The following is an 18725-nucleotide window of genomic DNA, read 5'->3' as shown; positions in this document are numbered from 1 at the left end:
CCAGTTACCAAATGCTCTTTACCATGAATTGCTGCAGTTATTTGCCATGCAGTTTTCATAGGTGAAACATGTTCAAAAATGTGCTTCACACATTTTTGTAGTCAAAATTTGCTGTGTGTAAACCAAGATTTAAAATAGCACCAGTTTGAGAATGCTGGACATGTCTCTAGAATATCTGACAGGAGTCCTCCATCAAAGCTGCCATGAGGCATCCTAAAAGATCAAGGCCACTGTGATGTCCAGAGATTCTGGCATTTGTTTGAGAAGCCTACCAGAAATAGGCAAAGCAGCAACAATGTACCCCCAAGAGCGTAAATGGAGAAAAAGCAAGATGCACACAAAGAAAAGTAGGAGAAATTACAAAGAAAATATGATGTTTAATCCATGATTTCAATCTCAACAGTATTTGCTTTGATGGTGAAAGCTTCTGCTTTAAGTGCTGTCACAAGAGCCCATAAGATATGCTGCAAGGAAGTCTCCCTGAAGTAAACTCCTGCGAGGAAGTCATTCTGGACATGAAAGACTTCTTTACAGCATATATTTTGAGGTTCTCTTCTAAAGTGTCATGTACCAATAAGTTAATGAAAGCCGACTTCCTGTACAGGTAACATTTACTTGACGCTCTTGGCAAAGTCCTCCCCCTTTTTAATAGACCCCTTCAGCTCTCCCATTGCCTCTGCCACCAGCTTCTCCTCAAAGGCAGACAGTTTCCCCAGGCCCAAGTTCTTCTCAATACCATTTTTCTATTGGAGAAAAGAGAAACATTAAATCATGATTACATAATGCATTCTAGATTACAGGTATAAAAACTTCAAGAGTACATGTTTAACCCCTTCAGGACACAGCCATTTTCACTCTTAAGGACCAGGCCAAATATTGTCACTTTATGTGGTAACTAGGGATGAGCAAAAATAGACTTTGGATGAAACATCCGAAGTAGAGTCGCATAAAACTGTTACGATACTGTACGGAGCGCTCGCTCCGTACAGTATTAGAATGTATTTTCTCAGATGAGCCGAAGTTATTACTTCAAAGTCTCACAAGACTTCGGGTAATAACTTCAGACATTAATTTCTACTGTTAAAAACGTTTAACCGAACTCTGGTTCGGTACCAAGGTAGATTTTGCAGATTATCCATTTTAATCCATGTTTTCCTGTAAGGCAGCAAGGGTTAATAGCAAAACAAAACTCATTCATTACCCCGATTCTGCAGTTTACAGAAACACCACATACGTGGTCGTAAACTGCTGTATGGGCGCACGGCAGGTGCAAAAAGAGCAACATACGGATTTTGGAGGGCAGATTTTACTGGGATAATTTTAAAATTGGCATGTTGCATTTGAAGACCCACTGATGCACCCCTACGGTAAAAACTCCCCAAAAAAAAAAGTGACCCCATTTTGGAAACTACAAGATAAGGTGACCGTTTTATTGGTAGTATTCTTGGGTACATACGATTGATTTTTGATCGCTCGATATTACACTTGAGTAAAGGTGACAAAAACAAAGTTTTGGCAGTTTCTATGTTATATCAGTCACCTCAGGGGGTAGGTCTTGTGATATTTTTATAGAGCTACTCGTTATGGATGCGGGGGCAAATAAAAAAAAACTAAAAAAAATTTAAATCACATCAACGGAAAGGGGAACCTCTTTACAGTAAAGTTTCCCCCCTGGAGGGTCTTCTGCATCGAAACCGGGATTAGACCCCGAAATATTGTACAATACATGCTGTATTTTACTACATTGAAACTGTCAGTTTCACACTGACAGTGTGTCTGAGACCCAGCTTACATGCATGGCAGACCCCGCGGCCTTTGCGATCCTCTTTTATGCCACGGTCAGCATTGATTGCGGCATATAAGGGGTTAATCTGCCAGCATCGGCTTTTACAGCGATGCCAGTGGATACAGTTGGGCCCCATGCACTGATCAGACACGCACAGCTCTGGTGCCTGCCCGAATATGTACGTCAAAGGTCCTTACGTCAAGGTGCTAACAGTTTGGAGGCGTATACATTTTTTTTGTCAAGTATTTTTCCTCTGCCCCCTCAAACAACCACAAGTTTGTACCTTTCCATTTACATAGCCATACGAGTTTATTTTTGCAATACCATGCATTTGTGGGGTGAAAGTGGAAAAGCTGTCACTTTTGGGTTTCATTCTACAGCGTTTACTACCCAACAGACTACCTTCATTCTGTGGGTCAGTACAGTTACAGTGGTACCAAATGCATAAGTTTTTCTTATGCTTTACTACTATTTAAAAAAAAAATAATATTTTTTTTTTAAATAAAACTTAGGCATTTAGATTTTTCCTTTGACAGTGTTTAGGCAGAATAAACACTTTAATGTTAATAGTTCTGGTATTATCAGACATGCCGATACCAACTGTTTTTTTTTTTTTTGTTCTTTTTAGCCTTTTAGGGAGCTTGAATGTGTGATCACCTATGCCACAAATCGCAATACTTCACAAGGCTACAGACTGCCATGATCACAGATCACCCCTCCTCATGATTTTGCTGCAGGGGTGTAATAAAGGGTCAGAGGTAGCCCCCTCTGACTAAACGTGCAGATGCCGTGGTTTCTATTGACCATGAAATCTGAGGGGGTTAAGTGCCCATGATCGGAGTTCTCTCTAATCACAGACCCTGCCTGCTGGTGTCAGCAAGACCTCAATGCAGACATAACTATATCTATATCACAGAATGTGCCAAATCACCATCTTACACATTGGCCACTTTCTGGCTGCTTGTGACCAACCTCTAACATTGCCCACTGAATTCATCACATTAAAGGGGTATTCCCATCTTCAGTTTTAATACTTACCTACGTCCAGCACGATGTCCACTTCCTGGATTCGGCTGGGCTTGAGTGACTTCTCCCGGCCAGGCCTCGCTTGCGCAGGAGACTGAAGTTTTTCTCCCGGCCGGGCCGCATTCGCGGCTCTGTACTATACTGGCCAGGAATAAGTCATCGTGGCGCATGCGCGTTCAGGACATTGTGCAGACCGGCCGGGAGAGAATCTTCAGTCTTCTGCGCAAGCGTGGCCCGGCGGGATTCGACAGGAGAGGTAGCCGTAACCAGGGGAGACTAAAGACAACATCAGGTAAGAGGGGACTTATTTTCTCAAAAAGCGTGGGAATTGGGTAATAAAATGTATTTAGAAAAATGATCACTGTCAAATCATTAACAGATTTAACAGTGATCATTAAGATGGGAATACCCCTTTAAATGAAAATGTGTGCAAATGTGTGTTAACATTTAATCTGGCATCCTAGCCAAGTCTTACATACCCCCAGCAGTAGAGGAGTTGAGAAATAGGTGCTCTCAGTTTCTTCAGATCTAACAAATGAGCATTCAATGACTCCTTCCTTTCCGTTCATGGCATCCAGCAGAGAAAAAACAAAACGTGCACCAGCATAGGCCATAGAAAGTGTTGCAGACCCTAAAGGGAGGAATAACAGTAAGTATGTACAGTTGGCGGTCAAAGGTATAATGCTCTATCACGCCGTGATACAACTGCATGGACCAAGTGACCACACATTCACTTAACCGTATAATGAGCAAGCTATTACTTTCAACAAAAGCTCTGGTGGTACTGGATGTCATTAAAGAGACCCAGCAGGCAGGATAACCCCATGTTCACCTATCTAGTGTCGTTAGAGGGGGCTGATGAATCGAGACACCACGGAGTGGTCTCTCTGGGAGATATATGAGGGTGGGCACTTGTGTACCTTCATATAGAAGAAACCGCAGCACTCTCCTGTTTTCAATTCAGTGGAATTTATTTCACCAGCAAAAAATGCGACCTTTCGACCGTAAAGGTCTTTCTCAAGCCTTGAGAAAGATCTCAACGGTCGAAACGTCGCATTTTTTGCTGGTGAAATAAATTCCACTAAATTGAAGACAGGAGAGTGCTGCGGTTTCTTCTATGACGCATCCAAGGGGGAACTTCTGACTGGCTCCCAACACGGCTGGCACCACCACAAGATAAGACTTTAATTTTTTGTTGTGCTGCTATACGCATTTTTTCCCATCACTTGTGTTCCTTCTCACAGATTCAGGAAAAGTTTGGAGTTCCCCGCCATATATGTTTTATAGATACCTACAACTGAGACATGCCATGCAAGCTCAGTTCAGGGGAGAGGAGAGAGGTATCTTGAAGTATCCTCTAATCGGTGTGTTGAAATCCCAGGGTCTGAAGGGGATTATTTCTGTGCTGTATACACATTTGCTCAGCAATCGCATGACGATTAATCCCCTGGCCATTGAGGGCAAGTGGAAGACATCCATACCTACTCTGACAGATGACGATTGGAGCGAGGCTTTGTGGGCTCCGACAAGGGTTTTGCTCTCCATTAATAATAGACTGGTTCAGTTGTTTATACTGCACAGAAGCTATCTCATCCCAACCAGGTTACAAAGAAAATAGGAAGAATCTCACAGTAGATGTCACAGATGCTAGTCAGACAATGCTGACTTCTGGCATATGATTTGGGACTGCAGTTATATCTGCCATTTCTGGACTGCGGTGCTTGAGGTTTTGTCAACCATGGTCCCAGTTACTGTACCTTTATGTCCCAAGATGTGTATTCTAGGCATTTTAGATGAAGAGTCTTGGTCTCATTATAATAGAATCTTTCGGGGGGGGCGACGACTACTATTCTTAGCTAGGAAAGCTATAGCACTGCGATGGATGGGAGATAGACCGCCTACAATAGGACAGTGGAGGTCCTTAGTAAACCACGCTGTGACTATGGAAAATAGAAAATATAGTCTACAAGCATAGGAAGTGCCCGCAAAAATTCCACAAGGTTTGAGGAGATTGGCGCTCTTCCTCATTAACACTGCAAAATTCCTATATGTACTCAGCGATTGACAGCCCGAGCCTGGTAGATATGTGATGGGCCGCCTCACTCCCCTTTGGAAACTTTGCTGTGTTCACTTGCTGCTCTGTTTTGAATGACCAATTGTGTTGTACTCTGTATGCCCTGTACAGCCTGTATTTCTAAGATCATCCCCTGCGTGGGAAACTCTACTGCCTTTATACGACTCACACCTGGATTGTTACTCTTTAATAAAATAAAAAATAAAATAAAAAGTTAAAAAAAAAAAAAAAAAAAGACCCAGCAGTGTATGAAGACTTATTTTAAGGCAATGCCCAATGGGATCTCCTCCAAATGCAAAATATTCTGTAGACCACCATTTAGGGGTTCTTGCATCTTCTTTCCTATGGGGCATTGCCTGTAATAGTAGTCTCCATACACTGGGTCTCTTCAATGAGAACCAATTACCACTGCACCACCAAGCTGCATCTAAGGCATCTCATTTATCAAACCTGTACCCTACTTTTGGGGCAAAAACCCTAAAGCCACTGGGGACAGACAGGATTTTCTTACTTTTAAAGAAGTCACTTTCAATACCAGAAACCCCATTTTATACCATTTAACAGTCATACAAGTCAGAACAGTTAGAAATGAAAGTGGCGGACAAACATGCACACTACAGCTCTATTCAGACCGATTCTGCGACCTCCCTTTCTCGGGATAAGTGGGGAAATCAGCAGTTGGATCCTACGATCTGATGTTTTATCATCATGCTTCTGATCACAGCATTATGTAGGGGCTAGGAGAGAACTAGAAACATACGAGCTAGGGTAGCGCAAATGATTTATTTTGCCAGGTTTTACGCCTGTAAATGCACGGGAGGTGGAGCTTCACTGACGTGCTCTCTGCACGGAGCTGCTCCACAACTACTCCGAGTCAGATGTTGCATCCAACCAGATCACTACAGCTGTCACTCAGAAGAGGCTGTGAAGCCGCTCAATGCAGAGAGCACTTCACAATAAGGCTCCATCTTCTAGACACTTGAAAAAGCAGAATCTGGCAGATTAAAAGTTCATACTCACTCCACTTCTGATAATAAAAGCTTCACAAAAAAGGTATGTTCATACTGCTCCCCACAGCCACTACTTAGTACTGTCAGCAGTTTAGTATGGTCAATACTGCTCACAGACTCCATTTAAAGAGGACCTTTCATCAGAAAAAGTGTGTTAAATTCTTATATGACCTTATGGGGTTCCTCCCACTGATGTCCGGACACTTTTTCAAATGGACCCCCCTACGCTCTGTTAGTTTTGTCGCCTCATATGCAAATGAGGCGGCAAAGTTATAGTAGGTGTTGTTCTCTAAGTTCTGGTGGGCGTTGTTATGCTCTCCCTGGCAGCGAGCGCATCCAATCGCAGGACCCCACCAGGGAGAAGGAGCTCAAGTTCTCGCGACATTCGCGAGAATGTGAGCTTCTAGACATCCGGTCCGAGCGCCATCCAATCGCGCTGGGGACTCCAAGATGGCACTCGGCCCAGATGTCTAGAAGCTCAAGTTCTCGTGAATCTCGCGAGAACTTGAGCTCCTTCTCCCTGGCTAAGAGCCGGGCGCTGCGATTGGATGCTTTCTCTGCCAGGGAGAGCATAACCGCGCCCACCAGAACTTAGAGAACACCTACTATAAACTTCGTCGCCTCATTTGCATATGAGGCGACAAAACTAACGGGGAGCATAGCGGCCGAAAGGGGGGTCAATTTGAAAAAAAATAAAAAATTTAAAATGTGTCCAGACATCAGTGAGAGGAGCCTTATAAGGTCGTATAAGAATTTAACACACTATTTTCTGATGAAAGGTCCTCTTTAAGATGGAAAATATTTGTGCAAAAAATAAATTCAGAATATAATCAAGAATGCAGGATACCAGGTCAATCTACAGAACAAATACCATAGGGAATAGATACAGATAACATAGGTTTACAAAACATGCTCTCAGTGTAAAAGCAGCTTCTCAGATCTCAACTGACCTGATCCTGCTTTAGCTTTGACAACCTCTGTTCCTGCCTCTTGGATTCTGCCAGTAAGCGCTTCCAACTGGTCTTGTGGAAATTCTACCTTGGGTGTGCACTGTAATTTTGTGTTTAAAAAAATAAAAAATAAATAATAATAAGGTTGTAAGAAATAGATGTACTCATTTATTTCTTCATGATCACTTTCAGGCATTCAATAAGTTCTTACAGATGACCAATAAAAAGGAACTGCCGTGTAGAGGACATGTATAAAGGAGAAATCCAGTTATAAATACTGATGACCTATCCCCAGGACAGGTCATAAATATCAGATCAGCGGGGTCCAACACTCAGGACGCCTACCGATCAGCTGTTAGAAGAGGCAGGGTACTCCGTGAGCGCCACAGCCTCCTCCTAGGCCATGTGAAGTCACCACACATCAGTCACATGGCCTAGTTGCAGCTTAGCCCCATTGAAGTGAATGGGCTGCGCTCCCAGAGAAGTAAGAGTGTGAGTGAGTGAGTGAGTGAGTGAGTTTAGTTTAAAGAGGACCTGTAACCTCTTCTTACATGTCTTTGTAAATACCTGCAGAAATTATGGAGCATCCATTCTTATGACCGTTATGCCATTCCCTTTATTATTTCTGCTACAAAACGATGGAGGTTACAGGTCCTCTTTAAAAGGGGTTATCTGGTAATCTATATTGATGAGCTATCCTCTGGATAGGTCATCAATATCAGGTCAGTGAGGGTCCAACAACCAGGACCCCCACCAATCAGCTGTTAGAAGGGCCAGACGCTCTGAGAGCAATGTGACGTCACCGTATATCGGTCACATGGCCTGGTTGCAGTGCAGCCCCATTGAAGTGAATGAGGCTGAACTGCAGCTTACAAGCACAGCCACTATATGATGTACAGCACTGTGCTCGGTGAGCTGACGGGAGCCAGTCATGCTCACCAAAGCTCAAGTGAGCGTGGCGGCTCACTAACAGCTGATCAGCAGGGGTCCCAGGATTTGGACCCCAGCTGACGTATAATGACGCCCTATCCTAAAGATAGGCGATCATCATCATTTCCCTTTAAAAAATCACCTTTGGCACATTACAACATTAGCAATTCTGATAGGCAAGAGGATCCAAATACTGTACAATGAGTAGTAAGAGAAAATTGAGACTTCATACAAACATACCTGAGAGATCAGTGGAATAATTGTTTTGCCAGCATGTCCACCAACCACAGGAACATTCACACGAGCTGGATCCAGTCCCTATAGATAAAACATGGCAACGATTTACACTACAGAATGCATATAAAAAAGGTGAGACAAATCTATGTTAGCCACATCGGCTGGTCATACTACATAGGCGACTGCACACAGTTTACATTTAATTTGCAATTGGGGCCTTTAGGGTCACCAGTTACATAAAGGAATACATTTCATTACCTTTAGCTCTGCAACAAAGGTGTTGGCTCTTACAATGTCAAGGGTTGTAACACCAAAAATACGGTTAGGATTGTAAACACCATGCCTCTTAAAGATTTCTGAAGTAATAGGAATTGTTGAGTTCACCTAAATACAGAGGAAAAAGGCAATCGGTAACTAAGACCTCAAGTGAGGGAAAATAAAGCGACTTGGATCCAAAACTAGTTAAAGGGCTATTCCCAACTCAGGCCTTTATAACGCATCTGCACAGCTACCTGCATTTCCCTTCATAGCAGTTCCAGAAACGGTCGAGTAAGTGCAACTCTCATAAAAGGGAATGCAATAAATGTCTGAGATGGAGTACCCCCAATTTGGAGGGTGGGAGGTCCAGCAGGCAATTTGCTACCAACTGTTATTTCATACAAAGTTGAACTCACAGGATTTGAAATGATGCAGATCATGGCTTCCGGGCAAGTTTTTGCACAAGCATCAGTGAGAGTAGCAACAATAGATGCATTTGTGTTGAAGAGATCATCACGGGTCATCCCTGGAAAGATCAGAGCAGTCAGATTGCGTCACACATTATACTGGCAAGTGTAAAATCTCCAGAGAGAAGCTCAGAGCAGAACCTACCAGGTTTTCTTGGGACACCAGCAGGGATGACTACTACATCGGCATCTTTCAAGCTTTCAGGTAGCTGCTCTGCCCCAATGTATCCTGCAACATTAAGAGGGCATTTTAAGGTCGCCTATATTGCAATGCATTAACACAACACAGAAGAGCAGCAGGTGAACAGGAACTATAGTAGTAGGAAATATCACCCCAATAATTACATTCTCACAATTAGGGATGAGAGAATAGACTTCGGATGAAACATCCGAAGTCGATTCGCACAAAAAAACTTTGGTCAAATACTGTATGGAGCGAGCGCTCCGTACAGTATTAAAATGTATTGGCTCAGACGAGTCTAAATTACTACTTCGCGCAATAACTTCATAGATTAATAAAAAATAATTCCCGAACTCTGGTGCGGTTCCAAGATTTTAGACCAGTGGCAGCACCAAGCATCTCCTGGCTACCCAGTTTTACTAAAGGAGCCATTCCTGCAAACATTTTTTGCACATACATGGGAGGTGCTTCAATAGAGGGTTTACAGAAACAGTGCCACACATGTTTAGGGGGATGGGTCTGGTAATGGAGCTGAACTACTGTACGACAATCTGTGGACAGGACTTGGCTGTTTCTTTCAGTAACAGTGCATGTTTTTCTAATTATGTAGAAAGCCTTTAGGCCAGTTTCAGATGGACAGCATTTGCAGGTCTGTCCATGCCAAGAAAATCCCAGCATGTTCTATACTTCGCACTTTGACATGCAATGCTCAAAAAACCCTTAGTTGTTTGATCAGTGGTCAATCCACCAGCATCCAGGAAGCCACAATTGTGTCCCATCACACCTTGCTCATCTCCTATAGACACCCTCCCACACACCTCTCCACCAGAGAGGTGCGAGAATGCACGTTTTCAGGATCACTGATCAGACATGTGTGGACTATCCATTTAAAGGGCTTCTGTCACCTCCCAAACAGCAATTTTCAGTATTAGACTTCATATAATTGCTAATGTACACAGAGTCCATATATACCCCTCTTACCTCTGCCTGTGCTTTAAATTCTTTAAAAATAGTACTTTTGTGATATGCAAATTTCTTCACTACCAGCAAGTTGGGTGGTTACTTGCTGGTAGCCGCCGCATCCTCGGTCTAAAAAAACGACCCCTCCTCCACTTGATTGACAGGGCCAGTGAGTGCTCTCCTCCTCTCGCTGGCCCTCTGCCCATAAAATCCCATGCCTGCGCCGTACCGGTCCTCATTTGGCGCAGGCGCTCTGAGAGAAGGACACTCTCTTGCCCGCTCCTTCCTCAGTGCGCCTGCGCCGTCAGCCTACACCCGGAAAAGAAGCATCGGGGGTAGGCTGACGTCATTGGCGCAGGCGCACTGAGGAAGGAGCGGGCAAGAGAGTGTCCTTCTCTCAGAGCGCCTGCGCCGAATGAGGACCGGTACAGCGCAGGCATGGGATTTTATGGGCAGAGGGCCAGCGAGAGGAGGAGAGCACTCACTGGCCCTGTCAATCAAGAGGAGGAGGGGGCGTTTTTTTTAGACCGAGGATGCGGCGGCTACCAGCAAGTAACAGCCCAACTTGCTGGTAGTGAAGAAATTTGCATATCACAAAAGTACCCATAAATAAGCAAAGACAAGAAGACCCTTTCAACCGTAATTCAGAGAAACTTGGTAGTAGACATTTCTACATGGAACAGTTTAATCATGTGGTCAGGCATGCATGAATTCCTCAGACGTGTTACCTGTCACCTTTGCTCTGGTTTCAATATGGCTCAAGTCTGCAGCGACACCGGGAGTGTGGGCAATATCATAGAGGGCCAGTTTGCTTACTAGGGGACTGTTCTTCAGAAGGAGAGACAGAGGCTGTCCGATTCCACCAGACGCACCAAGCACAGTGACTCTAGCATTGCTCTGAAACACAACAATTGTAAACGGTAACACAGTATTAAACTCATAGCGCCATCATGTACCGAGTTATTAGAACTACTACTTGGTCACTCTTCTCAGACAGGCGAGACTACTTTCCAGGCCCAGACTGCGAGGATTATAAGCAGTTGCTGAGAACTTACTTTAAAGGGGTTATGCCACCTTCAGAACTCTGGCTGCTGTGAAACTACAACTCCCAACAAGCACGCACTTGACTGTTCTTGTAACTCCCATAGAAGTGAAAGGAGGATTCTGGGAGCTGTAGTTTTCAGAACAACTGTAGTGCCAGAGGTTGCTGATCCCCAGGGGACTCCTGACCTGTGTATTCCCCTGGGGTCTAGTACATATCAGTCAGTAATATCAGTTTACCATGTCCGTGCGTCCATGTTTTTTAGCACAAGAGCATGCTGTATTTTGTCCGGCACACCCATTATAGATAGGGTCCGTGAAAACCATGGTTGGAACACGGATGCCAACCGCGTTTCACAGATTAGGAAGAGATGCTTTGAAAATTATTTTTCGGCTGTTTAGTGCAAGTGAAACACGGATGACAGACAGCAAAAAACAGACACGGACCAAACAAAAGGCATCACTGACCACCTTTTCACGGATTTAAGCACGGACGTGTGAATGAGGCTTTATCCTATGGGCTAAAAATTGTCTATCCCTGCAATGTGTTCTGCTGCGGATTTCTTGCATAAGAATCTCTCCACTAAATTCAATGGGAAACGGATTCTGCAGTGGAAAACGCTGCTAATTCTTCCGCTGTAGAATCAGTTTCCCATTGAATTGAGAGATTCTGATACAGGAAATACACACCAAAAAAATCTGCAACTTTGTAGAAGTCTGCACCTGCAGATTTTATGGCAGAAATTTCCTCCACGTGTGAGTGCACCCTAAGGGTCCGTAAGTGTTGTGCGGATCCGCAAAACACGGACACTGGCAATGTGCATTCCGCTATTTGCGGACCGCACATCGCCGGCACTATAATAGAAAAATGCCTAACCTTGTCCGCAATTGCGGATAAGAATAGGACATGTTCTATTCTTTTGCATTAACGGAAGCACTGATGCGGAAGTGCGGATCTGCGGATAGCACTTTCCGGCCCCATTGGAAATAAATGGGCCTGCACCCGTTCCGCAAAATTGCGGAACAGATGCGGACGTGTGAATGGACCCTAACTGCCACAGCTTCTAACAGAAGATTAAACTGAGCATGTGCAACCACCTCAGGTGGACAAGAAATAGGGAAGAGAACAAACAGCAGGTGGCGCTATACAGATACACTTTACTGAATTGTTCAGTGGCTATTCGAAATTTTTAATTACATACAATTACAAATTCAGATCCTGGAACTGGTTTGAAAATTGAAGTGCTTGAGTACATGACTGACAGACTACTGAAATCAGCGTGTCTGTCACTACTTTATGCTAGTTACCTTTAACTTACAGTAATTCATAAAAGTTTTTTATTTTTTTTAATAGGTGCAATACAGCTTCTTTTCTCTTTAATTCATTTGGCCTGGGTATAATTGAGCACTTTAGGTGCCAATTAGGCCTCTTCAGGAGCCAGTGAGAAAGTCCAGCAGCCGAGCAAAGTTCTTCAGTTATCAGGATGGCCTTTCCTCAGAAGGTACACACCCATGCCCCAGTGACCACCTGGTTGGCATAGGTCTGGTTGCTGCTACAGGTGCCCACACATTTTGCTGCAGGGGGAATGTAGAATTACATTGTGCCTAATTGAATGGGAGTGGGTGGCCATGTCTGCGCCGTAACCTTCTTTCCTTTGTATCTTGCATCATACATTACAATGTACCTGCACTATTTTATTACACCACCACATTTAATGGTGCTACGAGGGTATGAGCTCCAGCTCCACATGACCTTCACCGCACCAGAAGACACTTCAGTCACCTACACATGTCAATCCATTTCACTCGTGATCAGCCTGGCAGACTGTGACCAGGGTGAAAATGACAGGATACAGCAGCCGACATCTCATGCAACTTCCTAAGGTCAGAAAGCAGCAGAAGTATTTCACATCTCAGCTTCTATTTAAAGGGACTGTCCACCTTTTCTCAAATGGTGACTGACTTCACACAAGTTTTCATAAATCAATAGTACAAGCGACCACAAGAAACTTTTCAGTATGTTTTATCAGTGAGAAATGCTTAGTTCCTCTGTTTTTAGCCATTTACCAGCCCTGCCCCCTCCCAGGTAATTCCTTTTCACTTCGTAAAATGCCTAAAAGGTGTCCATACATATTGGACTAAAGTTGATCAAGACAAATATTTCAATCAAAACAGTCACTGGTTGAATTTTAACAAATAACTATTGTTTTAGCCGACCGATGATAGACTATTATTGTCTGAAAAGTTGACCATGTTTAAAGAGGACCTTTCATCAGTTCAAACATTGTGAACTAAGTATCATGACATATACAGCGGCGCCCAGGGATCTCACTGCACTTACCATTATCCCTGGGCGCCGCGCCGTTCTCCCGTTATGTCCTCCGGTATGTTCGCGGACTTGGTTATAGTAGGCGGCGACTTAGGGGACTTTGTTATAGTAGGCGGAGTCTGATGTTGTCCTGGGTGTCTCCTTCTCCCAGGCTGTGAGCTCTGCGCTGCGATTGGCCAGCGCTACAGCCTGGGAGAAGGAGACACCCAGGACAACAAGGGCAGACTCTGCATACTATAACCAAGTGACCGAACATACCGGAGGACATATCGGAAGAACGGAGCGGCGCCCAGGGATAATAGTAAGTGCAGGGAGATTCCGATGAAAGGTCCTGTTTAACATCTTAATAGTCAGACGAAAAGTATTTCCTTAAAAAATAAAAATAAAAAACACGTCAGTTTATGAAAGATCTTTCATCCATCTCCGGTTTCATTGAACATGTATGGCCAATCAACCACTGTAACGGCCAATATGGACTAAAATGTGTATGGTCGTGTCTGAAAAGATCATTCACCAGACGTTTGTTTAAAGGCTTTCTGCAGGAATTAAGAAAATAAAAATACTTAAATATTACTTTATAATAAATAAATTCCCAAATACCTTTCATTACTTATAATGGCTTGTTTTGTCTGGGGAGAAATTAGGAGAAATAAAATAGCTGCTGTCATATTAGTGCATAGAGAACCTGTCCTTGTCCTACAGGAGAACAAGTTACTTCAGAACAGTGAGGTAAAGAGCTCCCTCATCCTGCTCGTCAGGGATTATGATCAGCTGCACTTGTATGCAGTCTCCATTACTACAGCCCTACATTACCAATCTGTACTATGCCTCCTTTCTGTATTTTTTGTCTCCTCATGAACTCCATTCCTACAGAGATTCAGCTGAACATTATATTAAACTGTATTCAGGATCATAATCCCCGACACGTAGGAGAGGAGGATGAGGCAGCTCTTTAGCTCAGTGTTGTGAAGTAACTTGTCCTGCTGTGTGATTAGGACAGGTTTTGTGTGTACTAATACAGCGGCCATTTTGTTTCTCCTAATGATTACTCCCCAGAATTTTTTTTTTTGCCATTATAACTAATGAAAGGTAATTGGGAATATAAGTAATATTTAGGCATTTACATTTTCTTAATTCCCAGAGAATCCCTTTAACTGCTGTTCAACAACTTATCTAATGTCCATGGCCTGCTTTATTCCTGTCCAGTACAGATCTAAGTGGGAAGATCATATTACTCATGTCCATGCAAGTCTATGGAGGGAAGGAAGGGGGGGGAGTGAGCAGCAGCAACTATCTGGGAAGGTTAGAGCTCAGCAGTCAAGGTCGATACCTTTTCTGTAATGTCCTCCATAAGGCTTCAGTCACACATACATGGAGCCTGCCGAGTGCATGGCGTCGTTGGTTGCTATGACGCTGTGCGATCGTGCACTCAGCAGGACGGGTTTTTACGGACCGTGGTCCGTAAAAATCCACGTATGTGTGAATGAGGCCTTATACTGGGACTGCTTCTGAGTGACAAACGGTTAGGAAGGGGATTCTCCTTTACTTCCGTGTGTGCAGTGGATGGCAGCTAGTCTAAAAGTACTGCAAACTAGATCTTTGACAAAGAGGAAAACAGTTTAAAAAAAAAAATGCCAGATACAAATGATTTAATGGCCAGAAAAATTGTGTTATTCCTAGTTTACACACATTAAGGGCTCATTCAGACGGCCGTATGCTGTCCGCAAAAATACTGAATGCTATCCGTTTTTTTGCGGATCCGCAAAAAAACGGATCTGCAAAAAAACGGATAGCATTCAGTATTTTTGCGGACCCATAGACTTCAATGGGGCCATGTCCTGATTTTCACGGACAAGTATAGGACATGTTTCATTTTTTTTGCGGATCCGCAAAAAAACGGATAGCATTCAGTATTTTTTGCGGACAGCATACGGCCGTCTGAATGAGCCCTAAATTGATTAAAATGGTTTTCCAGGATTTTTTAACTGATTACCTATCCTCAGGATAGGTCATCAGTATCCGATTGGTGAGATCTACACTCGGGACCCCGGCTGATCAGCTGTTGATAAGCCACCGGTGCTCCTGTGAGCACCGCTGCCTTCTCTCAGCTCACCAAGCACAGCGCCGTACATTGCTTGGTATTGCACTCAGCCCCATTCACTTTAATGAGGCTGAGCTGCTCCTAGGCAAGGTGACCTCACTGGTCTAGGAAAAGCAAAGAGAAGGCAGTGGGGGCTACTGCCTTCTCAAACAGCTGATTGACGGGGGTCCTGGGTGTTGGACCCCCAGCGGAAAGGTCATCAGTAATAATCTTGGAAAACCATTTTAAAGGGGTTATCCAGGAATTTTAAAAAAATTAATACAGGTAAAATATTACATTATAAATATATTCCCAAATACCTTTCATTAGTTATAATGGCTCGTTTTGTCTGGGAAGCAATCATTAGGAGAAACAAAATGGCCGCTCTATTAGTACACACAAAACCTGTCCTAATCACACAGCAAGACAAGTTACTTCACGACACTGAGCTAAAGAGCTGCCTCATCTTCACCTCTGCTTGACAGGGATGATGATCCTGACTACAGTTTAATATGATGTTTAGCTGAATCTTTGTGGGAATGGAGTTCATTACGAGACATGAAGTACAGAAAGGATGGACAGGACAGACTGTGGTAATGGAGACTGCACACGAGTGCTGCTGCTCATTAGCCACATCTGCTCATGAACTCAATTCCAACAGAGATCCAGCTAAAGATATTATCTGTATTCAGGATCATAATCCCTGAAAAGTAGAGAGGAGGATTAGGCAGCTCTTTAGCTTAGTGTTGTGAAGTAACTTGTCCAGCTGTGCGATTAGGACAGGTTCTGTGTGTACTAATAGGACAGCGGCCATTTTGTTTCACCTAAGGACTGCACCCCAGACAAAACAAGCCATGATAACTAATGAAAGGTATTTGGGAATATATTTATAATAAAGTAATATTTAAGTATTTTCAATTTCTTAATTTCTGGAGAACCCCTTTAAAGAGGACCTTTCATGGGTCCAGACATTATATAATAAGTAGCACGTTATGTAAGGCATAAAGCAGGGATCTAATAGCACTTACTATTTTTCCCGTTGTGCCCCTGTTAAATTCTCCCACCCTGTATGCTAATTAATAGCATCGGAACGGGGAGGAGGAGGAGACTCCAGGGTTTCTCAGAGCGTCACAGCCAGGGAGAAAAAAAAAAAAAAAAAAAAGCTAGCCTTCTCTGGCTGTGACGCTCTCCACTGTGATTGGACCGCGCTACAGCAAGGGAGGAGACACCCTTTGAGAAACCCTGGCGTCTCCTCCTCCCTGTTCCGATGCTAATAAGCATACCAGGCACAGGGGCACAGCGGGCGAACGGAGTAGCGCCCAGGAAAAATAGTAAGCGCTATTAGATCCCTGCTTTATGCCTTGCATAACGTGCTACTTATTTTATTATTTTAGAATGCCTGGATCCATGAAAGGAGTCTTCTCCTCAAGGCCCCCCCATCTGTCTCACAGTGATGCATTCAAACTAATTCTGCTACACTGCAGCAGTTACTGCATTGATGCCAAAGACCCTGCGGCAGACTTGGGAACTGCACTGCAAGCTGACGGTCCAGAAGTGATTCACTGCTTCCTGTGCAGTCTCTTAATGGATCCTCCTGCGCATTTACGGTTCAGCGCAGGCGAGAATCTGTCCAGGGATGGCACAGAGTGCGGTGACATAGGTGAACTATGTCACCATCTTGCACCCTATGGACACAGCACACGAGAACTGAAGCAGTTTACACATTTTTACAAGTCAGCCGCCCCCATTAGGGGGTTAAATAATGTTCCTCAGTTATATTACTGTTATACACGTTTCTGGAAAAGCTGGAAACCAACACGTCCAAGAATGCTAGATGACAACATCCGTGGCAAAACGAACAAAGTGCCCTTATTCTACACCAGAGGAGTGTAGAGTGAATCACAGAATAACTAGCCATTCAGGACTTGAGAAAAGCAGACAACCTCCAATAATGACATTTATATTGGTTGTCACACAGCTTTCCCAGAAAGCAGAAGTTAAAGAGGAACTGTCCATCCCAAGACTCCTTATGAAGGGTAATGGAGACTGGCATGGTATGGGCATGCTCCATAGGGGACAACCATTTTCAGGGATACAGATTACACAGGTTGCTCAGAAGATAAGTAGAAAAACACAGGTTGCTGTCAGCATCTTCCACGCATGATGTGTCAATAGAGATAAGCGGCTGCCAGGCAGGTTATATGGCAAGTGCGCATCGGCCTTAAAGGGTTTCTGTCATCAGAACAATGTTTATGTAGCTGACATGAGCGATGTGCTAATATCAGCAGAACACAACTGTATGACTTATATCTCCCTGCTGCCGTAATCGCTAAAAATAATGACTTTTATAATAGGTAAATGAGGCTCTAGGTGCCAGTGGGGCGTTGCTGCAACACATAGAAGCTCCGTCCTCTCACCGTTTGGCACGCCCTTGTAAAGCAAATTGACATCCTCTGTCTCCTCCGTGCCCCGCAAATCCCACGCCATCCATTTTAGTATTAGGCGCAGTGAGTGAAGGACGGCAGCAAGAGAGAGTCCTTCACTCACTGCGCTGAATACTGAAATGGACGGCGCATGCACAGGATTTGCAGGGCAGAGGTGACCAAGGATGTCAAATCGCCTATACAAGGGCGTGCCAAACGGTGAGAGGACGGAGCCTCTAGGTGCTGCAGTAACGCCCCACTGGCACCTAGAGCCTCATTTGCCTATTATAAAAGTCATTATTTAGCGCGATTGGCGGCAGCAGGCAGATATAAGTCATACAGTTGTGTTCTGCTGATATTAGCACATCGCTCATGTCAGCTACATAACCATTGATCTGATGACAGAAACCCTTTAAGGAGTCCATTTATAGTAACACAGCCACCAAGATGGCTTATGTCACCGCACCTCTGTGACTGGATTATAAACCTAAAGGCTCACTATCGCTATTAGATGCAATTATTGTGCTCTGTTATCAGCCTCTGCAGGCTGGGGAGAAGCTGTAGGGTTCTTCTAGCAGAAAAGGGTCATAGAGTGCAGAATACCCTGTCACAGAACGTCCCACGTCTCTCTATGGATGGAGGACTGGCAGAACACGCCGCCTCTGCACCTAAATAGAGGGGGACTAATGCAGGGACTTGTAGTGGCACGTGCTCTTAATGTCAGCCGGGGCAGTAAAGGAATAATAGCCCCCCGCACACCCCGGCACCATGAGCCCGCTACCTGTGCGCTGGTGGAGAGTCCCCGGATGAGGCCGGACGCGGCGGGTCTTGCGATACGAGAGAACATGGCGGTTACAGGAGCGGACACAACGAGCTAGACGCAAAGAGCAACCGGTGACTCCAACGACCTCCAGGAGCAGAGACAGAGCCACAGCGAAGGGGCGGGGCTACGGCGAACGTCTGACGTCAGGAA

General features: G+C 44.3%; 2 protein-coding genes across 2 annotated transcripts in view; one reads left to right on the top strand and one right to left on the bottom strand.

Moving 5' to 3' along the window:
* The window catches only part of STYXL1 (serine/threonine/tyrosine interacting like 1), a 110063-nt gene that overhangs the window by 54025 nt on the left and 37313 nt on the right, over positions 1-18725 (top strand). The gene's annotated exons all lie outside the window — the stretch shown is intronic.
* On the bottom strand, positions 358-18713 carry MDH2 (malate dehydrogenase 2). Its single transcript, XM_040424718.1, has 9 exons — positions 18534-18713; positions 10608-10776; positions 8884-8967; positions 8688-8797; positions 8272-8397; positions 8017-8094; positions 6847-6946; positions 3292-3443; positions 358-743 (listed from the first exon to the last, which is right to left on the bottom strand). The coding sequence occupies exons 1-9, from the start codon at positions 18597-18599 to the stop codon at positions 612-614; spliced, it is 1017 nt and encodes a 338-aa protein (XP_040280652.1). The 5' UTR covers positions 18600-18713; the 3' UTR covers positions 358-611.

The sequence above is a fragment of the Bufo bufo genome, chromosome 3 (genome assembly GCF_905171765.1).
Source record: "Bufo bufo chromosome 3, aBufBuf1.1, whole genome shotgun sequence".
NCBI lineage: Eukaryota > Metazoa > Chordata > Amphibia > Anura > Bufonidae > Bufo > Bufo bufo.
Note: the sequence above shows the minus strand (reverse complement) of the source record. Positions and strands in the feature narration are given on the sequence as shown.